This window comes from Lissotriton vulgaris, chromosome 8, assembly GCF_964263255.1.
Source record: "Lissotriton vulgaris chromosome 8, aLisVul1.2, whole genome shotgun sequence".
NCBI lineage: Eukaryota > Metazoa > Chordata > Amphibia > Caudata > Salamandridae > Lissotriton > Lissotriton vulgaris.
Genome location: NC_141696.1, coordinates 1,160,117,557 through 1,160,143,649, shown reverse-complemented (window position 1 = coordinate 1,160,143,649; position 26,093 = coordinate 1,160,117,557). Strand labels below are relative to the sequence as shown.

General features: G+C 45.4%; 1 protein-coding gene across 1 annotated transcript in view; it reads left to right on the top strand.

Moving 5' to 3' along the window:
- Nucleotides 1-26,093, top strand: part of CCDC122 (coiled-coil domain containing 122) — a 135,946-nt gene that overhangs the window by 21,885 nt on the left and 87,968 nt on the right. Inside the window, exon 2 of the mRNA XM_086933440.1 lies at nt 13,689-14,087. Within this exon, the coding sequence (XP_086789566.1) occupies nt 13,689-14,087 (399 nt within the window). The remainder of the gene's footprint in view (nt 1-13,688; nt 14,088-26,093) is intronic.

The following is a 26,093-nucleotide window of genomic DNA, read 5'->3' as shown; positions in this document are numbered from 1 at the left end:
ATCATTATGAATTCACCATATAGTTGTGTGCTGTGCCCACTAAGATTGTTCACAAATAAACATGTACAATGGAGTAAAGTTGGAACTCATTCTCTCTTTCTGATTTACACTTTACCTGCTTATGAAAGTTCGGAGTATGGTGTGAAAGCAATGCGTGCAAGGATGAATGAAGTTTGATTAAGTTCAAATTCACAATAGCTATTGAGGGCAGAAATAGTGCTGTATCTAGAGACATAGCGATAAAGGTTACAGTAGACATTTGGCTGTTTAATACCTGTTGGTCTTGAATAAAGCCACCTGACCATGGAGATGATGATATATGGTTGAAACATGTGGACCTTTTTGATGTTGGGGCTCATTGAAACGCCTTATGTATCAAAGCGTAGAGGGCTTCATCAGGACCGATGCCAAGCAGCAAACCGTATATTTCGAGGCCTTCCTGGGCATTCAGACTTTGCTCAATCAAATCTTTTCCACCTTTGTAAGCGATCATGCCCTGCTTTTCAACAGCCTACCTTTGTCTATCCATGCTTCATACCCTGCTTGCAGCTTGTGTCGCCTTTGACTAGTTGATAACCACTTTTTTCCAGATACATTTTAAAGTCAGAAGATCAACTTTGCACAGGAATGAACTTATTTCCTGTATACAACACGTCCTCCATCACAGTGGGCCATAACTTTGGACTTGGCCTAGTTTGGTGCGTTCAGAAAACCGTGGCTGGCGCTTGGTGCTTTTTGGTGCTATTTTTTTACTTCAGATTTATATGTTCTACGTATTGGATTATAACCATTTGTGTGTCTTTTTATTTTCTCTGTTTTTCTACATTGGTGTGTTTCTTGTGGTGTTTTTTCACTTTAATACTGTTTGTGTACTGCATAAATAGTTTACACATTGCCTCTAAATTAAGTCTGACTGTTTTTGTGCCAAGCTACTAGATGGTTAAGCACTGGTTTATTTAGTGACTTTTGTGGTTCACCCGACAAGGATTGTGATTATTATTTAAAGCAAGTTCTCACCCCTTCATCTAATACCCCAATTTCCTACAGTACACTTCTGTCACACTGAGTGACCAAAGAATGCATTTAAGCCTTTTTAAAATGGTCATGTTGCTTCGTTGTGCCCGACCTTTGATGTCCGGCTAGTGCACTGTTGGTTATTTCGAGAATGCTGTCACGCTTACTGTCCCTGGAGAGTTTGTGTAACAGAGTCCAGCCCTCTGCGTTTGCAGACTGAGTGCTTCTTGAAGCCTTTAGACCAAAACCTCCCTTAGAAAGGCCAGAGCATGACACTGAAGCCCTTTCCTTCCCATCAACCAATGTACAGGAGAAGGGGCATTGGTGTTTAGTTTGTTGTAGAAGTGAATGCATGCATGGACGGGGATATCACCTACTGAGGGATACGGGGTGAAAAGCAGCTCTGCTGAGAAGTGCCAGTACCATCGCATTTGCATTGTAGCGTCTGTGGTGTAACATTATCATTATAGATATCCTTTCGAGTGGTGGCAGTAAAATGTGACTAGCAATGTGTTTCTTTCAAGCACATATATAGATTGTAAATGTTACAAATAGAAGTCACAATCCTTAATATAAAATGATCCCCTAGACAGAAGCCATACTTTAAAAAACAATAAGTGTTTGGTATGATAATAAACTGGGAATATGTTAAACTGATGCACACTTTAAATGTAATTATATTCAATTTAACCACCTTGGAATCATAAATGTCTCCGTTTGTTTTACTCATGACTGCCTGGTCACCGTACATCTCAGCACAAGCGTTTACGGCACTGGGGCAACTCGCTTTCTTTAATTTATTTATTCATTTTTAGGTCTCGCCTGGAAATCGCATCCGAAGGATGCGTCCAGGCGGAGACTTAAAGCTGTCTGACACGGGGGAATGAGGGACAAGAAACTGTGACGAGCTTATCCTTGGCTGGATTCAGCTGCGTGCACGCGCACCAACATTCACGCATGCGCACATCACAGCCACACGCATACACAGCACTCACGCATGCGCACATACACACGCATACACAGGCACACCCCCGTCACCTACACGCATACACAGAGACCCCTCCACACACACCAGCCCCTCTCCTCCCGGCTCCACACACACGCACACGCATTTACACTTACACAGACACGCAGGCACCCAGACAGGCAACCCCCCCCCCCTCACACACACGCATACACACAGACTCCAGGACACATACACATACACACACACATGCACGCTCACACACATACACAGCCCGCCGCCGCGCGCGCGCACACAGATGCCCCCCCCCCCCCCCCCCAACAAGGCGAAGCCCCACTCACCGGCATCCTCAGTGCAGCGGCTCCCACCGGCAGCAAGACTCTTCTTCCCTTCTTCGGCACCGGGGCGCAGGGTAGGCTCCTGCCTGCTCCGGTGCTCCAAACAATCGCGGCTCTTCCGTGGGAGGCGGGGTAGGCTCCCGCCCTCCTACTTCCGGTTGTCCCGCCCGGCCTGCCTGACTTCCTGGTCGCAGGCCGGCGCAAAACGCTGCATAAAAATGCTTAGAACAAAGGCTGCTTCTCAGTTTCCGCGACCGCGCTCCGGTTACCGGCGTCTTGTGTTTTTTCTTTTTTAATTGCGAGCCTCTTTCAGACGTCTGATCGGGATCAGTCCTCGGGCTCGCGCGTGCATTTCTTGAACAGACGAGTATCGCCTGCCCGGCGGGCCCGGTACCAGGGCAGCCACTGCTGCTAGAAGCGGCGCGGGAGCAGGCGAGGCGCTGTGTACCTGCCAGGCACACTAACAAACCAAGGAGGGGAGACCCCATAACCAAGGGCGGAGAAGACACCACCTTTATGGTGGGGCATGGACAGCCCTGAGAAGAGCCGAGCCAGGGGTCTGGTGTGGCTCTAAGAGCCAGAGCACGAGCCGAGCCAGCCAAATATGTAAATCAGACGAACAATAGCAAGAAAAAAGACATAAAAATAAAACGTTATATATTTTCAACATTTTTCAGTCTCAATTAAGTGCATACTATTATATAACTGAGTTAAGCAGCATTTATTGAAAGTAATATTTATAACTTCAAGCATTCAAGTATCACCCCATGCCCTGGTGACATTGCCGCATGTTGCTCAAAATGTGTCAGTTTGCCATGTTCTCTGTTTACGCAGCCTGTATTATTCTTATTATACATGAATCAAGATTCGTTTATTTATGCTAACCTTCTATAACTGAAGTTTTTGTAAGGCACAGATCCACTATTGAATTAATTCAATGTGTTCTCAAACGGGATGGCTAAGGAAAAGTGAAGTGAAGCAATGGGCCGTGGAGAGTGCGTGCAGAGTGAGTGCAGAGTGACAGTGAGTGCGGAGTGACAGTGAGTGCGGAGTGACAGTGAGTGCGGAGTGACAGTGAGTGCGGAGTGACAGTGAGTGCAGAGTGACAGTGAGTGCAGAGTGCGTGCAGAGTGACAGTGAGTGCAGAGTGAGTGCAGAGTGACAGTGAGTGCAGAGTGACAGTGAGTGCAGAGTGACAGTGAGTGCAGAGTGCGTGCAGAATGACAGTGCGTGCAGAGTGACAGTGCGTGCAGAGTGCGTGCAGAGTGACAGTGAGTGCAGAGTGCGTGCAGAGTGACAGTAAGTGCAGAGTGCGTGCAGAGTGACAGTGAGTGCAGAGTGACAGTGAGTGCAGAGTGCGTGCAGAGTGACAGTGAGTGCAGAGTGACAGTGAGTGCGGAGTGACAGTGAGTGCAGAGTGCGTGCAGAAACAGTGAGTGCAGAGTGCGTGCAGAGTGAGTGCGGAGTGACAGTGAGTGCGGAGTGACAGTGAGTGCGGAGTGACAGTGAGTGCGGAGTGACAGTGAGTGCAGAGTGACAGTGAGTGCGGAGTGACAGTGAGTGCAGAGTGACAGTGAGTGCAGAGTGACAGTGAGTGCAGAGTGACAGTGAGTGCAGAGTGCGTGCAGAGTGACAGTGAGTGCAGAGTGAGTGCAGAGTGACAGTGAGTGCGGAGTGACAGTGAGTGCAGAGTGCGTGCAGAAACAGTGAGTGCAGAGTGCGTGCAGAGTGAGTGCAGAGTGACAGTGAGTGCGGAGTGACAGTGAGTGCGGAGTGACAGTGAGTGCAGAGTGACAGTGAGTGCGGAGTGACAGTGAGTGCAGAGTGACAGTGAGTGCGGAGTGACAGTGAGTGCAGAGTGACAGTGAGTGCAGAGTGACAGTGAGTGCAGAGTGACAGTGAGTGCAGAGTGACAGTGAGTGCAGAGTGACAGTGAGTGCAGAGTGACAGTGAGTGCAGAGTGAGTGCAGAGTGACAGTGAGTGCAGAGTGAGTGCAGAGTGACAGTGAGTGCAGAGTGACAGTGAGTGCAGAGTGCGTGCAGAGTGACAGTGAGTGCAGAGTGACAGTGAGTGCAGAGTGACAGTGAGTGCAGAGTGCGTGCAGAGTGACAGTGCGTGCAGAGTGACAGTGAGTGCAGAGTGACAGTGAGTGCAGAGTGACAGTGAGTGCAGAGTGACAGTGAGTGCAGAGTGACAGTGAGTGCAGAGTGAGTGCAGAGTGAGTGCAGAGTGACAGTGAGTGCAGAGTGACAGTGAGTGCAGAGTGCGTGCAGAGTGACAGTGAGTGCAGAGTGACAGTGAGTGCAGAGTGACAGTGAGTGCAGAGTGACAGTGAGTGCAGAGTGACAGTGAGTGCAGAGTGCGTGCAGAGTGACAGTGAGTGCAGAGTGACAGTGAGTGCAGAGTGACAGTGAGTGCAGAGTGACAGTGAGTGCAGAGTGACAGTGAGTGCAGAGTGAGTGCAGAGTGACAGTGAGTGCAGAGTGACAGTGAGTGCAGAGTGCGTGCAGAGTGACAGTGAGTGCAGAGTGACAGTGAGTGCAGAGTGACAGTGAGTACAGTCACTCAGCACCACCACATTATCAGTCAGAACCACCACAGCATCACTCAGAACCACCACAGCACCACTCAGCACCACCACAGCATCACTCAGCATCACTCAGCACCACCACAGCACCACCATAGCACCACTCAGCACCACCACTGCATCACTCAGCATCACCACAGCCCCATTCAGCACCACCACAGCATCACTCAGCACCACCACAGCACAAATATGTTCTCTCAATGTTTCAAGCTTTATTACAAATGTCACAAAAAGATGTTAATATTTCACTTCTGTTCTTGGATTTTGTTACAATAAAATACACTGAATTTAATCTTCACAAAAGTTATTTACAAAAGTTTAAGCTATTGCCATTATAAATTACAATCACTTTTATTAAGTATTAAAAAAAATTAAAAGCCATTGTTATTTGTAATATCAATACATCTAAGTCACGTAAATACAAATGTTGCATTACAAATGCTATAGGTGTCACATTTGCGAAAGTTATAACTATTGGCATTGTAAATGACAAAGCTATTAATTTAGCTATTTTCAAAACCAACACATAAATGAACATTTGGTGAATTTCCATTAAAATATTTGACTTTTTTACTAAGATATTATTATACTGTTTTATGCAAACAAAATTTAGATACTGCATAAATAACTTTAATAAAACATATTTTATATGTAGCTTTTTATGTAAAAAAAAACTATAGCATAAAGCAAAAAACAATTGCCATTTACAATGCTAATAGCTCAAACTTAAATAATGCGAGACCTATTGCATTGCAAATGCTTGTTTTACTAAGAACCTAGCCCATTTGTTGTGTTCAGGGGCGGCTCTAGGCTCATGGCGGCCCTGGGCAGGGAGCGTAGGTGGGGGCCCCGGAAGAGGGGGTCCGGGCGGGGACGGAGCGCGGAGGCCAGTGAAGAGTGGGGAGGGGGGGGGGGGGGGAGATCAGGTTGTTTGGAAGTGGAACAGACCGCCAAATCCCTGCCAGGGGCCACCTCGCAAATATGTATCCATCCTCAGAGGATTATTATATTAAGGATATATATTGGTGTGGTGGCCCCTGGGGTTTGGTGGCCCTGTGCAGGCGCACAGCTTCCACATGCCTAAGGCCGCCCCTGTTGTGTTGGTGCATGACAACCTGGACTTAATTTGGTCTGTTTGCACTTGGCTGGTACAGCAGGAGTCTCGTTGGTAACAAACCTCTAGTAAGCAACATGTATTTAATCATAAATTACAGCTCTCGTTGGTAACAAGCCTCTAGTAAACAAAATGTATTTAATCATAAATTACAGCATACAGTTCATTTGTATTAATTAAACAATGGTACATAATCTGAGAAGACAAACCGTTGTAATGCTTCAGCCACTTCTATTTTACTTTGTAATGCAAATGCCAAAATTGCGTATGCACCCACAAAAAGGGTAAATGTCACTACAGAAGTAACAGCAGACACCAGGCATGGCAAGTACATTACATAGCATTTTCAATGCATTAGTTAACACAATACATCACAAACACTAACATGAAGCAATATGTATCCATCCTGGAAACATAAGCAGTATCTGCTAACTAGCATTGGCAAAGTCAATTAGTTTGACCAGCACATCTGTTTTTAGGTCTCACCTAAGACAGCGACTGAACTGTCAGTTATGAAACATGTTATCTTTCAGTCCATTGCTTGCCATTGCTGACCTCATTGTCACTCTCTTTTGCTTGTTTCATGTTAGTCCTCTTCCATAGGATTTCTTTCCTCTTGTGTTTGCTTCTCCCAAGAGTATGGACGCATTACCTGTGTCCTTCCCCTACCCATTTTTCAGATGCTACCCTTAGTTCTTTTTGTTTAAGATTTCTGCGAGAGCATGTGTTTTCCAGCTGTCACCCTCATGTACTTCTCCCGCTTCCATATTTCTCTTTCTTTCCCTCCCTCTGCTGCAATTCTCCCCATTTACCCATTCTTGCTTTTCACCACGCCTTTTCCGTTTGCTCCCCGATAAGTCAAAGTCAAAGACAGGCTTTATTCGATTGTTGTATCACACAACCATAGAAGCACTTAAAAAGAAAAAACATATTCATTCATTAAACAGCTAAAAAGGGTTTAACATTTTTCAAATGATCAATCAAAAGTTATTCCATAAAAAGACTGTATCTATTGCCTCATTACACATGTATGATTATGTTACAATACTTTTCCTATGACTGACAACCTTCTTTAAAAACATGGCAACCCTCCATATTATATGTTCATTTTCCAGGTGCTATAATACAATGAACGCTGGGTGGCATTGTCTGTTCCCCATAGATTTCTGAATTTTTACGATCCACATCTTTCTTAATTCATTATACAATTTACAAAATAAAACAACGTGCAAGGTGGATTGTTCTGAATGATTATCACAAGGACACAGTTGCATAACTCTATCCCAATCGTTAATTTTATGGAAGCATACCAATTTATGAAAGATCCCAAATCTAAACCTTGGTAATAAGAGCCAGTTGTAGCACCCGGGAACCATTGTCAGATAAGGTTGAATACTAAGGGTTGTTAAAATCATTTGATTGTATCGAACGGTAGGCTTTATGATCTCTTGTGTTAATCTACAAGTATCTAATAATGAAAGACACTCTTTTTTTTAGCTCTTTCCTCGTAAGTCTCATCGTAGTGCTAGGATCTGTAAAATATTCTGGGTGTTCAAGGTCACGCATAAAATCTCTCATATACCTTAGCCAGGGGATTGATAGAGCTCCCCCCAGTGTTAGGTTATCCAATAAAATGGCCTGGTTGAGTACAGTTTTTGATGATGTCCAGATCCTGTGCCATAAAAGAATGGGCTACATTGTTATAAGATCAGCTATGTACGGTATACCCAATTCAGAATGGCAGTCAAACGAGGATGCACAACTTGATCAGCTAAAATGTAATGTTAAAATGCATTTTCCACAGTTCGCAAAGGATACACATCTACAAAACCCTAAATCCCAGCCCCATAGATGGACGTGACAATTCATTTTGCCTTATATATGTGAATATGCTCACCAGGCGGCCTCCTGCTTAACTTTCTTGAAAAACTTAGGAGAGCGCCCATAGACTTTAAAAAAAACAATTTATTTGCATGGACTGCTTGAGCCCAACGGTCATTCTTAGAGAAAAATATACTGAGGTATGAAAAACCTTTAATAAACACTATCTTCTGTCCTTCTATATATATATTCCTGCATTTACGGCTACCGTGGCCACACCGCATTATAAACGTTTTTGTGGTGTACGGCCAAGGTGACACATAAAGGCTACAAAGGAATTTATCACCCTTTGCAGACCAACTTGAGTACGTGACATCAAAACTGCATCATCCGCGTATAAAAGCGCAGGTATTGGCTGTCCAGCTATTTGGGAGAGATCTTGACACTCTTTTATCAGTGCCTCACTAAGGCCATTAATATAAAGATTCAAATGAAAGGGGGCAAGCACGCAACCTTGCCTAACCCACCTCCTAATCAGAAACGGAACTTAGCACTCACCAGTGATACTGTATCGTACTATTGCCCTTTCATCAATATATAGCCGTCTCAGAAAATTAATTATGTTTATGTCCACCCCCATACCCTCAAGGATCTCCCATAACCTGTCATGCCTAACGCAGTCAAAAGCTGGGGTAAAATCCACGAAGGCTAGGAACAGTCTACCCTGCTTTACTCATATGTATTTTCCCATAATAAAGGTCAAATTAAGGCTCTGTTCGACTGTCCCTATGCCCTCGCGGAAACCATATTGGATATCGGACATAACCTTGTTGGCCCAGTCTTGTAGATATTCCAGGATAACACGGCCTGCCACTTTAATCAGAGAGTCCAATAATGATATTGGCCTGTAGCACCCCGTATCCTGCGGTCCCCCTTTTTAAATATAGACACTATGATCGATTCAGTCCACATAGTCAAGAAAGGTGAAACACAACTAGCTCTTATTATCTGGGCTATGAGTGTTCCCCATAGTAACACATTAGACTTAAATAGATCTACAGAGATCCCGTCAGGCCCAGGAACCTTGCCGCCCAGGCTCATGCCCGGTTGATTTCTTCCAGGTTAAAATGGAGATCAGAGTGGAGAAATAGATACCAACGCTGTTTCCCTGTGGTAATAAATATCTAACACATCCTCCCTCACCCGCCATTATACAACTTATCAAAGGCTCTGCCCATTGTTTTTCTGTTATTGCTGTTATTGCTATTTCTATAGATGGGCCATCACCAGGGGTCAGATATGGGGCTTTCACTGCTCTCCATAAAGCAGAGCTGTCTTTCGATAAGGAGGTCTCATGCTGGGACTCCCATACCTCATTTCTAAGAGATGCTTTCCGACCTTTGAGTGCTAGCCTACATGCCACTCTCTCCTGCCTAGCATTAACTGGATTTCTTGGAACCTATGTAATTCACTCCTCAGGTTAGCGTACACACGTGTGCATTTCAAATCAAACCACCCATAATTTTTCTTTTTATTTCTGCTCTGCATGAATAGAGCCTCCCTTACAGCTTCTGAAATCTTCTGAAAGGAAGAGAGGACACAATCGGGAGTAGCTGTTTCGCTCAGACAAGTGTCGACCGCTGATTTACTCTTAGTTACTACTTCTTTAGTGATATCCACAGTGTTCATCTTCGTCCATCGCAAGGAATATTCATTTAACCTACTTAAGGTGAGATTTTGCAGAACCTGATTTGTTTCCTCTCTTTTACCAGAAGATCTTACCGGCATTGATATAGACACACTTAGTGAGAAGTGGTCACTGAGAGAGTTATTATGGGTATGGAATGATTGAAGTCTATTCGCATAAATGTTTGATGCTAATATATAATCTATGGTGGAGTACAAGCCTCTACCATTGAAGGTCTGACTCTTCAGAACAGGCCTAACATATATTTCATTTGCAAACCCTAGATCAATGCAAAACATCATCTCGTTAAACAGTTCTCCCAAATTTGAGTGTCGGAAATGTGTGTAACTAGACCCATCATCATTCATAAATCCACATTGTTTACCAACTGTATAAGGACACAAGACACAATTAAAACCCTCTCCCAAAATCAGAAATGTATCCTTGGCATAGCCATTGTATAATCGTTTCAGATCATTAACCATTTCTTCCATACCTTCCCCCGTTTGTTCCGGATGGATGTTATTGTAAAAGTTTGTCAATACCATACAATGTCTTCTGTCAAAATACATTTTATCACTTGGTAGTAAATCTTCTCATTATACATCTCTATCTTGTTTATATTTAACCTGTTTGAAATATATAAGCATAGCCACCCCTTTGGCGTACCACGTGCTACCTCGACAGCTGGGGTGTGAAAGGTTTTGAATCCATTTACATGGAATGCATCAATTGCCTATTTTTCGTGAAGACATAATATGTCAAAATTAGGTATGAAATCACACCATATAGGGTTGGTTAACTTAGCCTGCAAGCCTGCTATATTCCAAAATGCAAGGTTGCAAGTAGTGCAAATGGTGCTATCAGCATTAACTGAGGGCCCTGATGATCTATAGTTATTAGGGGTGGGGGGGGGGGGGACGGTTCTTGGGAAATGACTGATGGCTGATTTACTTCTAGATATTTCTTGGAGTTTGTAGGTATTGTGCAGATCAAGCTACTAGCTCTCAAGATCTCATTTCTGCGCCCATTTGGGACTGGCGTTAGACAATAGTTATTCATTCTGTTTTTCCTGTCATCAAGGGAGAGTTTCTTTATGGGTGTTATGCCAGTGATATAGCCACCAAGTCCGTGCTTGTTGGTAAGGTAGATGTTTCCAGAGTGAGTTAGTCAGTCTATATCATCTAAGTAATAAAGGTGTCGAATCGGTTACTGACTGGGACTCTGAACCTGTGTTGCATGTTGCTTGTACGATTCACCTCCAGGCAGTTATTCCACATGGTCTTAGCTGGTCTATAAAAGTACCCTAGTGGTACAATGTTAATCCCCTGGGTGATACTAAGTTGGCTTCCCACCCTACCAAGAATAGACTGCACCAGGTACGGGGATCCAAAGGTTAAGGCAACACAGTCACCTGCCAGGTGTTTATTTGATTTACCGACCCAGCCAATTCTTCTTGCCATTTTGAATTCTGAGAAAAGAATATCGGTTAGGCCAGTTCTGGCATTCAGTAGGTGCAGCGCTTTGTTTCTCAGAGTTGTCCAGTGCTCGGGGGCACAAAGGGGCAGAGGAGGAACGTTTGTCAGCTCTATAGTGTAGGGTGTTGCTCCTGGCGGGAGGTGCAAGGTCTCATTTGAGTACGTTTTGTATCTAAAGTTAGATCTTTGAGGGCTTAGTTGATTAAGATCGCTCCTCCCATTAGCCAGTATGGTCATCCCTGTAGCAGCTAATGCTGCATTAGGGGTATTCAATGCTTGTATATGGGAAGCTCCTGGGCCTGCTGCCCATGGCCTCCCCGGTCTGCTGGTGGGGGGGAGGTACTCCCGGTTGTAAAACAGGTCCCGAATGGGCTGTTACACCATGGAGACTACGCTGAGTTCTATTGCAGTGTACTATACTGGTGTCCAAAGTAGTGACAGTTGGGTTTGCCTCTAGCCTCCCTCCCCGATTTAACATTGTGTCAGAGTCTCTACCCAAATGTAGCTCACGAAGAACTGGGCCATTATTTGCAAATCGCCCCTCCAAATTGCTAAGTCTTTCTTCAATCCTTAACAATTTTTGTAACACAGGGTCAATTAAAACAGATACAATGGTTTCTAGTCTTTTCCAGAAGTCTTCCTCTTTTGTCCCCAGGGGTAATCTAATGGATTCATCAGTTTCCGACCTTAAGCAGAAACCCTGCGCACTGTTTCTGGCTGGGTTTTTTTTTCAGTTACTATTTTGCTTCTTGTTGCCTCTAATGTTTTCTGTTTCTGAGGCCCCCGCCCCCTTTACTTTTTAGGTAACGCCTCACTGCTACAGTCTTGTCTGGTTTTATTTTTTGTCTTCCGGCCCCTCGTAGTTATGCTCGGCCTAGTTTTGTCATTCGCTTGCTCAGAGAGTGTAGGAGTTTCTTGATCAGATGACATATTTAATGTCTGTATTGCCTGTACTGAGGAGTCTTGAGAGCTGTTTTGCGAAGGACAGCCAACAAAAACTGATTGTCCCTGGGAAATCTGCGGTTCTAATGAAAGGCGACGCTCGGTTAGTTCAATTTCATGAATGAGGGCAGATTCAGCCCTCAACAAAAAGGCGTCAAGTGTCCCCACTACTCCCTGGCCTCTCTGATCCTTGGCAATTATAAGTCTACTCATGTTCGTGGCCCTTAATAGCCATGTATTGTGAAATCAAACAGTACCTTTTCAAGATTGATAGTCCACCAGCTCAGGTAACAGTTGTTAGAGGGGGTTGCCCAGCCCGGCCTCCTCCGGCTGCGGACTGGTGCAGACGGGCATGCCCTTGGCCCGGGCTTTGCCCGGGCACCCGCGCTGCGGGAGTACTGGCAGTGTTTTAAGTGCCTTCTTGAGCGAAGGAAGCTCGTCGGCGGTGTCCTCGCCGCAAGGCAGACTGGGGCTTGAAGTTCCAGCGGTTCGTTCTCACCAGTAACTATTGCCTTCTTGCTTTCCAAACCATTCCCACCTATCCTTCATTGACCGTGTGTTTCCCCATCCTCTCCGCCCTCCATTGTCTGTGTGCTAGCCCTGCCCCGCCTGCCCTCCATAGTCCCTTTGCTTCCCCATCCCCTGCCTTGCCCCTATGGTGTCAGCTTGCAACCCCAACCCTTCTTGCCTGCACTCTGTTGTCCGCTTGCTGCTCTTCCTGCCTGCCATTGTCAGCTAGCTGACCCAGGCCCTCTCACCCATTCACCGTTGGCAGCTTGCTTCCCCATCCCCGCCCACCCTCCCTTGTCATCTTGCTTCACCTCACCGACTGCTTGCCCTCCATTACCACTTGCACCCCATCCCCTCCCTCCTGTCCTCCGTTCTCTCTTTCAGCACCTCCTGTCCACTCTCCATTCTCAACTTACTGCCTGAGCCCCTCCTCCCAGCATGGTGCCCCTTCCTCTCCTGCCTGCCCAGTCCAATGTTGAGAGCTTGCTTCTACAGCCCCTTCCACCCAACCTCCATTATCTGCTTGCTGACCCAGCCCCTCCCACCTGCCAGTCAGCTTGCTGCCTCAGCCCCTCTCACCTACCCTCCGTTGTCAGCTCGCTCTCTAAGCCCCCTCACCCATTTCCTGTTGTCAACTTTCTCTAAGAGCCCCTCCTGCCTGCCTTCCGTTACCATTTGCTCTCCATCCCCTCCCGCCTTACATCCGTTATCACTTTTCCCCATCCTCTCATCTCCCCACCATTGTCAGTTTGCTCTTCCAGCTCATCCTGCCTATCCTCCATTCTCAGCTTGCTGCCTGAGTTCGCCCTCCCACCCTGATGTCGTCGTGCTGCCTTCCCTCCTGCCCCACCATCTGTTGTTCATTTGCATCCCCATACTGTACAGCATGGCTAAAAATAATGGCAAAAGCCAATAGCGCTCTTAGGCGAGACCTATTGATTTTGCCAATGCTTTTTAGGATTATGTTGTTACTACTGTCATTCTCAGAGAAACAGTAGCCACTATCTGAAAGATGGGTGCAGTTTTGTGCCTCCTCGACTTCAGAGCAGGATCCTTGTGTCTCGTAATCTTTCAAATGCAAAGCCCTCAGTGAACTTTGCATGATCGTCATGCTCACTGAGGGCAAAATTCAGAGTTACTAAGAATAAAGTTAGACCGTAGTTGATATTCGCAATGTTTTATTGCTTATAGATGCATTTGAGTTCTCTGATAAGCATTACCATATTTTGCAGGCTCACTTCAATGAACTTGAAAGACAAAGAATGACTATTTTAGCAGAAACAAAGAAAGCAGAAAAAGAAATCTATGAGAAAGATGAGGAAATTGAAACTACAAATCTCAACTGTAAATGCCTTGTAGCCCACAACCAATCAGTGTACTCAGCTATTGTAAGGATGAAACTTAACTTAGAAGAGCGAAAAGAAGATTTTGAAGCACTGCTGTCAAGAAACAACGTATATCGGGAAAGAATGTCTTACCACACACAGCTATTTTCAGAAGCAGAGAGCAAATTACCAATCATGAATGAACTTCTTGAAAAAAAAGATGCTATCAGTAAGCTAAAAAGAAGAAAAGAGGAATTACTGATTGATCTTGAGAATTCAGACGGGAATGTAATTAAGCAACTACAGGTCAGACATATGTTTGTTTGATGCTCTGTGAATGTGTTATTTGCTGCTAGAGTTGGCGCAATCGAGAACCTGAAACAAAGGGCCCGATGTAGGTAAATCCCATTTACCGATTTAGAAATACCGAATCCTACCGATTCGGTATTTCAAAATCGGTAAATGGAATGTAGGTCCCAACATCTGGATTCGTTACCGAATCCTTAACAATTCTTTAATTACCGATTCGGTAAATACCGAATCGGTAATGCCCATTCATTCCTATGGGTTTTGAAGCCCATAGGAATGATTAGGCATTACCGATTCGGTATTTACCGAATCGGTAATTAAAGAATTCACAAGGGTGCAGGGGGTGTCACTTTGACACCCTCTAGCACCCCCAAAACGGGCATGTGTGCAATGTGGCACACAGACATGCCCTAAGGGCACGTCTGTCTGTCACATGGCACATGTGTACATGCACAGATGTGCATGTACACAGGAATCGGTATTTTACCATGGATTTGTATTCCATGGTAAAATACCGATTCTGTAAGCCATGTGCCAAAGGTAAATTTTCTACCTACATTGCTTTTTCTGTAATTTTAACGAATCGGTAAATATTACCGAATCGGTAATTATTTTACCGATTCGGTACATATTACCGAATCGGTAAATATACCGATTCGGTAATGATACAGATTCGGTAAAATTACCGAAAATGTGCCCCTACATCTCGGTAGCCCTTTACCGATCGGAAACGGCCGAAAATCGGTATTTTCGGCCGATTCGGATCGGTAAAGGGCTACCTACATCGGGCCAATAATCTCGGTTGAACCATATTGTGAAATAGTTTTTTATTCCTGCTTACAAACAAAGCCTTTGCATTATTGCACATTAACAAACACTTAAAAGTACGGCCATTTTGTTCTTCCATGTTGTACATTTAGGGCCAGATGTAGGTGAAATAGATTTACCGATTTTAAATTACCGAATTTTACCGATTCGGTAATTGAAAATCGGTAAATCTATGGTGTCGACATGTAGGTATTCCAGATGTGCTGGAATACCGAATCGGATGATTTCGGTATTTACCGATTCGGTAAATACCGAATCGGTATTGCCCATTTATTCCTATGGGCTTTGAAGCCCATAGGAATGAATGGGCATTACCGATTCGGTATTTACCGAATCGGTAAATACGGATTTTCACAAGGGTGCAGGGGGTGTCACTTTGACACCCTCTGGCACCCCCAAAACAGGCTCGGGTGCCATGTGGCAGGCATACATGCCCTAAGGGCAGGTCTGCCTGTCACATGGCATAGGTGTGCATGCACACATGTGCATGCACACCGGAATCGGTATTTTACCACCAAATTGGATTTGATGGTAAAATACCGATTCGTTAAGGCTCCTGAGACTCTGAAGAGTCCCATCTACATATGGGTGGCTCAGAATCGGTAAATTTACCGATTTTTTATTTTACCGAATCGGTAAAATTACCGAATCAGTAATTTTACCGATTCGGTAAAATAATGTCCCCTACATACCATTCACCTATTTACCGATCGGTAACGGCCGAAAATACCGATTTTCGGCCGTTACCGATCGACCTACATCGGGCCCTTAGCCTGGCTGTTCGAGTAAGTTTAGCCTCATAATGAGGTTGGCATAGACAAGCAAAAACTACAGATTTAGTGGTCGGCTTTCTATCTTTCCCCGTGTATCAAGTCTTCAAGGTCTTCTCACGTTCTTCCTTTGAGAAGAGCTAGGCATCTGCTTGTTAGCAGTGATAGGATAGTTTTGTATAGCATCACATATACTATCGTCCGCTTGCTGCATTATAGAAAAATTATAAAAGAAATGTGAAATTGAAGTCAATTTAGCATTGTATTCTCCAACACCTCAGATGACAAAGCGCTGGTCTGTTGCCCTGCCAATTTGTCTGTAGAATATTTTTATGCTTGCTGTGTCTTTGCCATCAACGTGATGTTTATCACAGAACCTGGTGTGTTATACGCGGGAAAGTGTCTTAACACAGACACTGGAGGAACAAGCCCTAGATTGGGTTCCCCACAATGACCCCAGGCACTAAGATAAGGGTGAGATTTGTCCTGGAAGACCAAGGTAGATCATGGCCCAGCACTGGAACTGGTAATCTGGCTGGATAGTGTAAGCATGGGTTTGCTGTGCTCTGTTTCTGTGTATGTAATGTGTTGAAGGTGCACCAAAATGTAATTTGGGTAGGAGATGACAGGCTAAGATTGTGATTGGTCAGGTAGGAATGAGAGGAGTCCTACAGAAGAGATGGTGTGTGTGTGTGTCATCTATGGTATAAACCAAGCAAACGCTAGAGGACTGCCGATAAAGATAGAGTAGATTCTTGAAGAATTAATGTGTGTGCAAAAGAATCGCTTTGATCCAGCTCCATCAGCCCATTTGCTAGACTCTCTGGCCTTATAAGCAAAGACTGTCTGCAGGCGAGGGTTTCTGGGAGTGTGAGTGAACACTACCTTTCCTCCCTCCAGGAGATCAGTTACAATAAATTACCTGAGGGCTCCCGTATTGCCCTGCTTTACCCCCCCCCCCCATCCCCCACACCCCCTCTTGCAGCACAAGACTGTGAGACACCTTCATGATTTCTATGTATGAGTGAAGAAAACGCAATGGTGACTGTGTACCACCAATACGGTAGAGGTAAGTACATTTCTGAAACAGTGGGGGGCCTTTCAGACAGTAATGGGAAGAACGCCTTTCCTGATAACCATACCTTTGAATTGGAATGTTTGAAAATATTGAAACAAGAATATTGAAGGCTCTGAAAAATAAAGTAGATGCAGAACAATGGCCAGCTTTTTTGAATTGGTATCAGGAAGTGAAATGTGTGCAGATTATATCAGAAAGATCCTTATGTTGATTTTATGACAAACAGAAATACGAATACCTGAGTCATTGGTACTTTAACAAGTCTAGCTTCTCTAAAACCTTTGCATTCTCTTCACTACCTCTCTTGGGCTTATCAACAGATATAGTAGGCAATTCAAATCAACAAATTCTACAACACATTTCCAATCCTGTTTCTTTAACTCTTGATTCCATCACAGACAAATGTACATTTCTTTTACACCCTGCACCTATGTAAATTGAATTGCACTGTTTCCTGTACTCCAGGTGGAGTTTACCTCAATGTACCCCAGAGCAAAGGAGAGGAGGTCCTTGCTCAGTTGTGCAAGACTGTTTGCTGATCTTACACAGATAATTTTAAAGTGTCTGACGATCTGTCTAATTTACTTGTGCAGGTGCCTTCAGACTTATGATCCACAGGTCCTAAGAATGTGAGTTGTATCCTTTCTTTTGATCTTGTTAAAAGAAAGATAAATCATATGAAGAAGTTACCATGTATGCTTCAATATCATATAAAGCCCAAAGCTGAAACAGGAATTCGTCATGCTAACACAGATCTAATCAAACAGGGTGTTTTGGTGCCAATTATTAGCAAAGGATAATATTCGTCCTCCTCTATGAAAAAGGGCGGAAAAGACCAATGTGTACATATTAAAACAGGATTTAAGAGCTATTATCCATAGAGTGCCTGTGGTCCCCAAACCTGCAACCGTCCTTTCCTATATCCCCAAAAATGTCCATTGGTTCCCCGTGGTGGATTTGTGTTCCATCTTCTTCTTCATATCCATTCATTGAGTCAGTTTCTCTTCATGATCTCATTCAGTAAATCCCAACGGGCATGGTAGAGACTCAAGAATTTAAAGAGTTCCCATTGATCCTTTCTCAAGATTTAAAACCTAATTTAGACATCTTCATCTTTCCCGGAAACTCCAATTTTTTTCAATATGTTGATGCTCTTACATCTGTTACTTTAGACCAATGCAAGGGCAACTCCTGTTGTCTTCGCACCGAAGTTGCTAAGAAAGGGCACACAGCTTCAAAGGGAAAGAAACTAACATTTTGTTTTTCCTATTTATGATATCTAGGTCATCATATCTCCGCAGGAAAGCTCCATTAACAAATCAGATTGAAGCCATCTTTAAGTTAACACATATGGTAACTATCTCCAAAGTATGAACTTTTTCACCGAAGACCTCCAAGCCTCCAAATGAACATGCCAAAAACTGGAGAAGAACTTGCTCCACGAAGGAACTCCGGACAGCCACGCAGCCCACAAGAACGCAACTCGCAGACACCATCAACTCATAAGAACCCCCAAGAGGGCTTCATTTAAAGACCGCCTAGATAACAATGCACACAACAGCAAAGAACTCTTCGGCATCATGAAGGAGCTCTCCAACCCCAGCTCTAACAACAACGACATCCCGTCTGCATAAGACCTATGCGACTCACTGGCCACCTTCTTCCACCGCAAGATCGCCCAAATCCATGACAGCTTCAACGCCACGACCCCCCCCCCCCCCCGACACCTACCGCCCCCACGACCACCACCCGCACCAACTGCCTGCTCTCCTGGACCAACATCAGCGACGAAGACACCAGCGAGATCATGAACACCATCCACTCTGGATCACCGTTAGATCCATGCCCTCACCACATCTTCAAGAAAGCCCGCACAGCTATCGCACCTCATTTCCGGAAAATGATCAGCATCTCCTTCGAGACAGCAACCTTTTCGGAAAGCTGGAAGCACACCGAGATCAACGCCTAACTCAAGAAACCCAAGGCAGACCCCAAGGACCTCAAAAACTTCCGACCCATCTCCCTGCTTCCATTCCCGGCGAAGGTCACAGAGAAAATCGTCAACAAACAACTGACCCGCTACCTCGAGGAGAACAGCATTCTGGACCCGTCCCAGTCCGGGTTCGGCAGCAATCAGAGCACCGAAACCGCCCTCATTGCTGCCACAGTTGACATCAGGACCCTGCTTGACAACGGAGAAACAGCAGCCCTCATCCTCGTGGACCTGTCAGCCGCCTTCGACACGGTCTGCCACCGCACACTACGAACACGCCAACACAATGCCGGGATCCAAGGGAAGGCCCTGAACTGGACCACATCCTTCCTACCTGGCAGAACTCAGAGCGTCCGCCCCCCCTTCCACTCCAATGCCACCAAGATCATATGCGACGTACCCAAGGGCTCTTCCCTCAGCCCAACGTTGTTCAACATCTACATGGCACCCCTCGCCCACGTCGCCCGAGCTCGACCTCAACATCATCTCCTACCATCATCTCCTACGCAGACGACACCCAGCTGATCCTCTCCCTCACCAAAGACCTGCACACCACAATAAGCAAACCTCCACAAAGGAATGAAGGCAGTTGCCGAATGGATGAAGAACAGCCGGCTGAAGCTGAACTCAGACAAAACGGAAGTCCTCATCCTTGGCCCCACCCCGGTGGCCTGGGACAACTCCTGGTGGCCGGCCACACTGGGAACAGCCCCGACACCCACCGACCACGCACGCAACCTAGGGGTCATCCTCGACTCCACTCTCTCCATGACTAAGCATGTCAACGCCGTCTCCTCATCCTCCTTCAACACTCTCCGAATGCTCCGCAGGATCTTCAAATCGATCCCCATCGAAACTAGAAGAACAGTCACCCAGCCCCTCGTTACCAGCAGACTGGACTATGGAAACACCCTCTAGGCAGGAACGTCGGCCAAACGACTGCAACGGATCCAGAAGGCCTTGGCACATTTGATCCTCGACATCCCCCGCCGCAGCCACATCGCACCCCACTGGCTCCCCATCAACAAGAGGATAACCTTCAAGCTCGTCATCCACGCACACAAAGCTCTCCACAGCACCGGCCCAGCATACCTCAACAGACGACTCAGCTTCTTCACCCCCACTGGCCATCCCGCTCCGCCTGCAACGCCCTCACCAGAGTCCCCCGCATCCTAAGAACAACCGCCGGCGGCAGATCCTTCTCCCACCTCACCGCCAAGACCTGGAACACCCTCCCCACCAACCTACGGCAGACCTACTGGCCTTCAGAAAACTCCTCAAGGCCTAGCTCTTCGACCAGTAACACCCCCCCTCAGCGCCTTGAGACCCTCACGGGTATGTAGAGCGCTTTATAAGTGTCCTGATTGATTGATTGATTGATTTTGGACATGGTTTAATATTGTAAACAGCCGATCCCTGGGTGCACTGCAATGGTAAAACCTTTGCTGAATTAAATTTGAAATGCCTCAGAACCATTGCAATGGTCTAAGAAAGCTGAACACGCATTTGTAAAATTAAAACAAGTTCTGACTTTTCCGTCTGCCTTCGGGCTCCCTGATTACACCAAACTATTTACTCTGTAGTGTCATGACTAGATGGATTTGCCCTTGTATTATGTCAAGAATTCCCTCCCCCTAGGGAAAACCGCAGTATCCAGCGTGCCGCATGCGGTGCGGACTACAGATCCCATAAAGCTTAACGGGAAACGCGGCTATGTAACACTGAATGTCATGCTTACATAACGCTGTAGGACCGCCTATTTAAGGAGGAGACGGGAAGGACGCTGCGTCGGATATACGGATTCTACACCGACGTATCAAGCAGCTGAGTGCTTCACATCGGGAACTTTGCGGCTATTGAGGTATTATCGGAGAACGGAGGTAAGACTGGAGCACCCGCTCTCCGCCCCGTGTCTTCAAACACATCCTAATAGCCGGAAACACTGCTGGGTTGCGCTTCCGACTCGGACGAGTCAGCACGGCGTTGAGCATGGTTGAGACGGAGACTGGTGGGAGCGGACACTCTCAGTCCCGTCAGTGGGTCTGTAACCACGAGCTTGGCCAAACGGAGGTTGGTGCGAGCAGAGGCTCCCAGCCCCCGTACTTTGCTAGTACTTGCCATACGCTGAGACGCACACCGGGAGGTGTTTGCCGCATCTCAGCAAAAAGTTCAGTAGAGGTAGGAGGTGCGATCGAGCGGCTGCTCTCGGCCCCACTCTTCCGCATTTTTTGCTTTGGTGTTCGGTGTCTGGGCACAGAAGACGCACACTAAGGAGGTGTTTGCAGCGTCTCCGTGCATTGGGGCTTTACAGAGGTGCCAGCTTCTAGAGGAACAGGTGGGGTGGCTGCTCCCTGTCTTCCCGTCAGAACCAGTGGTTGAGAGCCCGGCTGGGTGACTCCCACGTCCCTTAAGACCCATACACTGCCACCAAGACTAGACAACCCATCACAGCTGTCGAGCGGCATTGTTGGCCGCTATTTAGCACAGTGCCCTCCGTTGGAGTACATCGGGACCGGTGCACATGCGGAGGACGGTGAGAGCCTCCGGTGCTGTGATTGGGTATCGTATTTTGACTGGAGGTTCCAGCTACGTTATTTGAGTTGCTTTCTTTGTTTTGCCTAAACTCACCATTAAATACCCTGCATTTATCTGGTTGTCGTGTGTTCTGTGGGTGTCTGTCCCCGATCCAGGGACCGCCAGGTCGTTACAGATTATTAGTGGAAGTTCATGGTGATCGGGAAAAACCATAGCACACTACTCCTCTGCTTTAGATCCAATAGCTGCAGATCTCCCTACTTGCCTCTGCTCTGTAGCTGCTGCTGTCACACCAACGTGAGCAGAACACCGCATCCCGTCCTGGCATTATAACCCGATATTTGAGAATTCTCAAGAAATTGTAGTTACCCACAACGCTGATAGACCCTATTAAGAATTCAATCGCCCTGAGGAAGCCCCAGGCCGGATGGCCATGTAAAGGGTCGAAACACGTGTTGGCTGTTTCTCCTTTCACCTACTCTTATGAATAGAGTACACATAAATCTACTATCACTTCATGAAAAACCAGTGCGTAATTGGATTTCTTTCCAGAATAATTCAGATGAAACGAGTCTTGCCCAGACAAACCTGTTGAAATGCTGCTGTCCACCTTGTTGAAGCCTCTAAAACTATTATACTGAGTATCACCTTGATCATAGCTGTTCCTGGTTTTGTTGTTGCACTCCTTCTCAACACTAAGATCCACACCTTTTCACTGCTAGGTTATCACAATATGAGTTCCTCTTGCCTGTCATATTACCTTGGTTTGCAGCTTCACCCTAAAATCCATGACTAAAATGCCCACCTGCGAGTAGGGCGAACCCCATGAATGTATTGCAGTGACTAAACATGATCTTACAGATGCTTCCATACCAAATTGTGAATGGATCATGTCTTAGAAATAATTAAGGCAAACTTGTCGGATTTGCTGTATGTACACTATATTAAGACCCACCCTTTACCCAATGTGAGATATGCTCAAGTTGCTGTGTTAGTTGCTCGTACTAGAGTTTGTGTTCGTGCTGAGAAAGAGACAGTACCTTTATTCATAGACACAAAGTATGTGTTGGAGTCTGGATGCAGAGGGGTTTCCTGTCATCTGCAGCTGCAATAATTAAAAATACAGTATGCAAAGAACCTTTTGAATGCATTGCTTTATCTGCTTAAAATTGCGGTTGTCTAACTCGCTTCCCCCCTAAATTCTCATGATCAAGTGTCACAGGGAAATGTTCTTGCTAATTCCGCTACTAGAAAAGATGCATTGTCTCTAGGTAGTGAAGCGGCCTTGTATGGTGTGTGGGCAGATTTGTTTTGTATTCCCTCTTTAAGCGATGTGTCTCTATTGCAGAAGCAGTCTCAGAACTGGAAAACAATAGTGTGCAAAATTGTACAAGACAACTGGAAGTAGTGTAAAGGCACAGCTCAGGGCTTGTTTTTGCCCCAAAATTTCTACTCCCCATTCTTGCATGGTTGTATCATTGAGCGTCCCATGTTGGAAGGGATGGTATGTTTCATGCCACAATAACGCACAGGTATGTACCATTCTATCGTCTGTCGCCCACAACTATTACCACAACTGTGTCATTTGTCAGTTTCCCAACATTGATAAAGGAATCAAGTTCACCCTGCTGCCCATCCTCTGTCTTGGCACCCCTTTGTTTATCTACAGAAGGTCTTTATACAAATTCCAAAATATGCTTCATACTCTTAGGTGCTTGTGATTGTATCTTTTTCCTGGTGGGTGATGGCATATTCATGTGCAAGGGCATATTCTGTTACCGTGGCTAAAGCATAGTCAAGAAATTCATCCCATAACTCTGTATTCTACATCGCCTTTCTAGTGACTGCTGAATACACTTAATTTCAGTTGTAATTTAGGAAGTCTGAAAATCATTAGGGATCAAGCAACAGTTCAACTGTGTCTGTCACCCCAAAGTCAGCAGGAAACGTTGAACGAGATAATAGTACACTTGACAATAAGATAGCAAAAATCTGTTCAGAGACCCAGCTGAAATGGCCTTATGCCTTACCCTTGGCTTTGTGGTCAAACAGCGTCATTCCAACTCAAATTACTAAACTCAGCCCCTGCAGGATAGTCATAAGGTGCCCTATGATGTTGCCTTCGAATCAACCTGTTCCTGCTGCTCTGATAAACGTGCAGTTGAATGATGAGGCGGTTCTGTCTCTACAGTTTCCATTCACAGCTTCAAGCTGCTTTATCTGACTGCCCATCTGAAGTCTGCCACACCCTCTAACCTGGTGATTGGGTCTTCAACAAGGTGAGCCGGAGGAAATCAACCATACAGCCCCAGTAGAGAGAGCTCTATTACGTACTACTCAGCAACACAGCTGGTAGGTGTTAAGGATTACTGGCATGGGGCCATTCCTCCAAGTGCAAGTGTGCAGCACCCCCACAGAACGTCTGCCCTCCAGTGCCTATCTCATGAACTGTATCTGTCTCCAGATCAGTGCCTCCTATTAGAGCTCCTACAGCCTCTGCACCTTCTCCTGTAGCCAGGCAGGACACTTGGGGGAAGCCAGCTCTTCTGCCCAGCTTTACTGCAGCTGCACAACAAAGCGCCTACCCCCTTGCATCATTACAACCTTATCCGAAATTATTGGATGGTGTCACGATACCGTATCCCTCTGTGTGTCTGGCTCTTCCTCTTTGCCTTTGGTGTGATCATCTGGATCTCTATATGATATGTGTTCATGGCCAGCAGCCTCCAATTACCCAGTCATAATGGTCTCCTGAAAAAATACTTCCACTGTGAATCTCTCTTCTTGCTGAATCTACACTATTACCTATTGATGGAAAAGGAGGGATTCCTCTGTTCTCTGTACCTCTCAGTAGGTGTGCTAGGTGTGCTGAATTGTACTATAATATGCATCGCTTGCAGGAAAGTAGGAACTCTCCACCCAAATCCCTTTGCCCACCAATGTTACAGTAACAAGGTCCCTGGTGAATGAGTTCAGGGGGAGACACTACCCCTGAGTGCATATACTTGGCTTACTCACCAGGGGTACATTTTGTGAGACATATAATAGCATGGCCTATGTAGGTGTAAGTATCAGCGACATTGTACTGAATGCTTTTCCAGGTAGGCAGGGGCCCAATACCCCCAACTGTTATCAGTGTTTACTACTGGTGTCAATCTAAGGATAAACATGGTGCTTACATTGTGTGTGGCAAGAAAGCTTATACTCGGCTCTCATCTAATTGGTCTGGAACTTGTTACCCTGCTTATGTGGCCCCCTGAATCTGTGACACACCTGAGCAATTTCCATACGCCTAAGGAAACGTAGAGCTGTTTCTGAGAAATTAACCATTTCTTCTCAAGTTTTTTTCCTATATATGAGAAGTCCATCCATAAAGCCTGTACTAATGCCAGAGGTTTAAAAGAGATTGTAATTGGATCTGCCTTTATTCTAGTGACTTACCAGCTAGAACCCCAACAAACTATCATATTGCAAAGTAGAATGGCCATGGATGTTGTCCTTGTTGCAATGGGCAAAGCTTGTGCCATAGTTGGGTCAGTCTGTTGTACATACACCTTACAACACCTTACTCGGCATTCATGAACAAGTAGATCACATCCATAGTAGTATTAGGGAACTTCATGATATTAAAAGTGCTTTTGAAAGGAACAGAAGTAGTAACATCTGGTCTTCGATATCTGCAATATTCGGTAATTGGAGAGCCATAATTCTTGGTATGATAACTAGATATGTTCTGGTTCAACTATGCATATGCACTATTTAACACATTACAGAAGTAAAGGCTCTGCTCCTACTCATCCACTTGATATTGCTGAAAATACTAACAGTTATTTATAGAATAAAAAATGTAATGATCATTGTAATGCTGAGAAGGTTAGAATGAACTCTATTGATATGTCGTGAGTTTTATCATGGTAAAAAAACGGAGGAAATTGTTAAATAGTTTGTATACTTTGCTAAAGTACTACCACTGCCTTTGCGTTATTGCACACTGACACATTTCTATATTTCAGTGATTTTTATTGCAGTTTTACATTTAGAGGCATACAAACAATGCTTGCAGTAACAGCCAAGGAACGCGGGTTGTAACAACCCCACCTCCCCCACTTATGATCCCATTTCCACAACCATTGAATGGACACTGAAGTGTTACAACCTACACATCAGAGTCTATCTGGAGGGCCAAACAATAGTATTTTTGTATAGCACCTAACAGTGTTGTGTGTAATAGGCCCAAGTCACAAAGTCTCTGAGGGCACATCCTGCCCTGGAAATCTGAGTTCAGATAGAGAAAAACTTGTTCCTAGAGTTTTTGAAAAAGTGGGGGTTTGTCCATTATGCTGTGGGTGATCTTCTCATGTCTCAACCAGAGCCACAGATTATAAAGCCCGTGCTCATATTTAGGAGTGATGGGCTTCCGCAAAGGGAAAGGATTGGGTGCTTAACATCCAGGAAGAGGTGAGAGATGCACTCTGTGGAGTGGAGGCCATACAAAACCTCCGCAGTTTTTCCTAGAAGAGCGAATTCAGGAAGGTAGAGAGTTTACTTCCCTGATCTGGGAGACTGCTTGGAATATAGTTGTCAGAACTCAGCAGTTTCTTGGCACAGTTGGAGGTCAATCTGTGAAAGCAGTTTTTAAAAGACCTTCGTTCCAGCTAAGAACGAAGTCAAGATGTAGAAGTTGGTGTCAAGGTTGGAATGTAAGCAGGGCTTGAAAAATCATAAAATTGTTACTAGACCTCCAGGTCTAGTGACTTGAATAAGCTACTCGACCTAACTGTAATGTACTTGACCCGTGA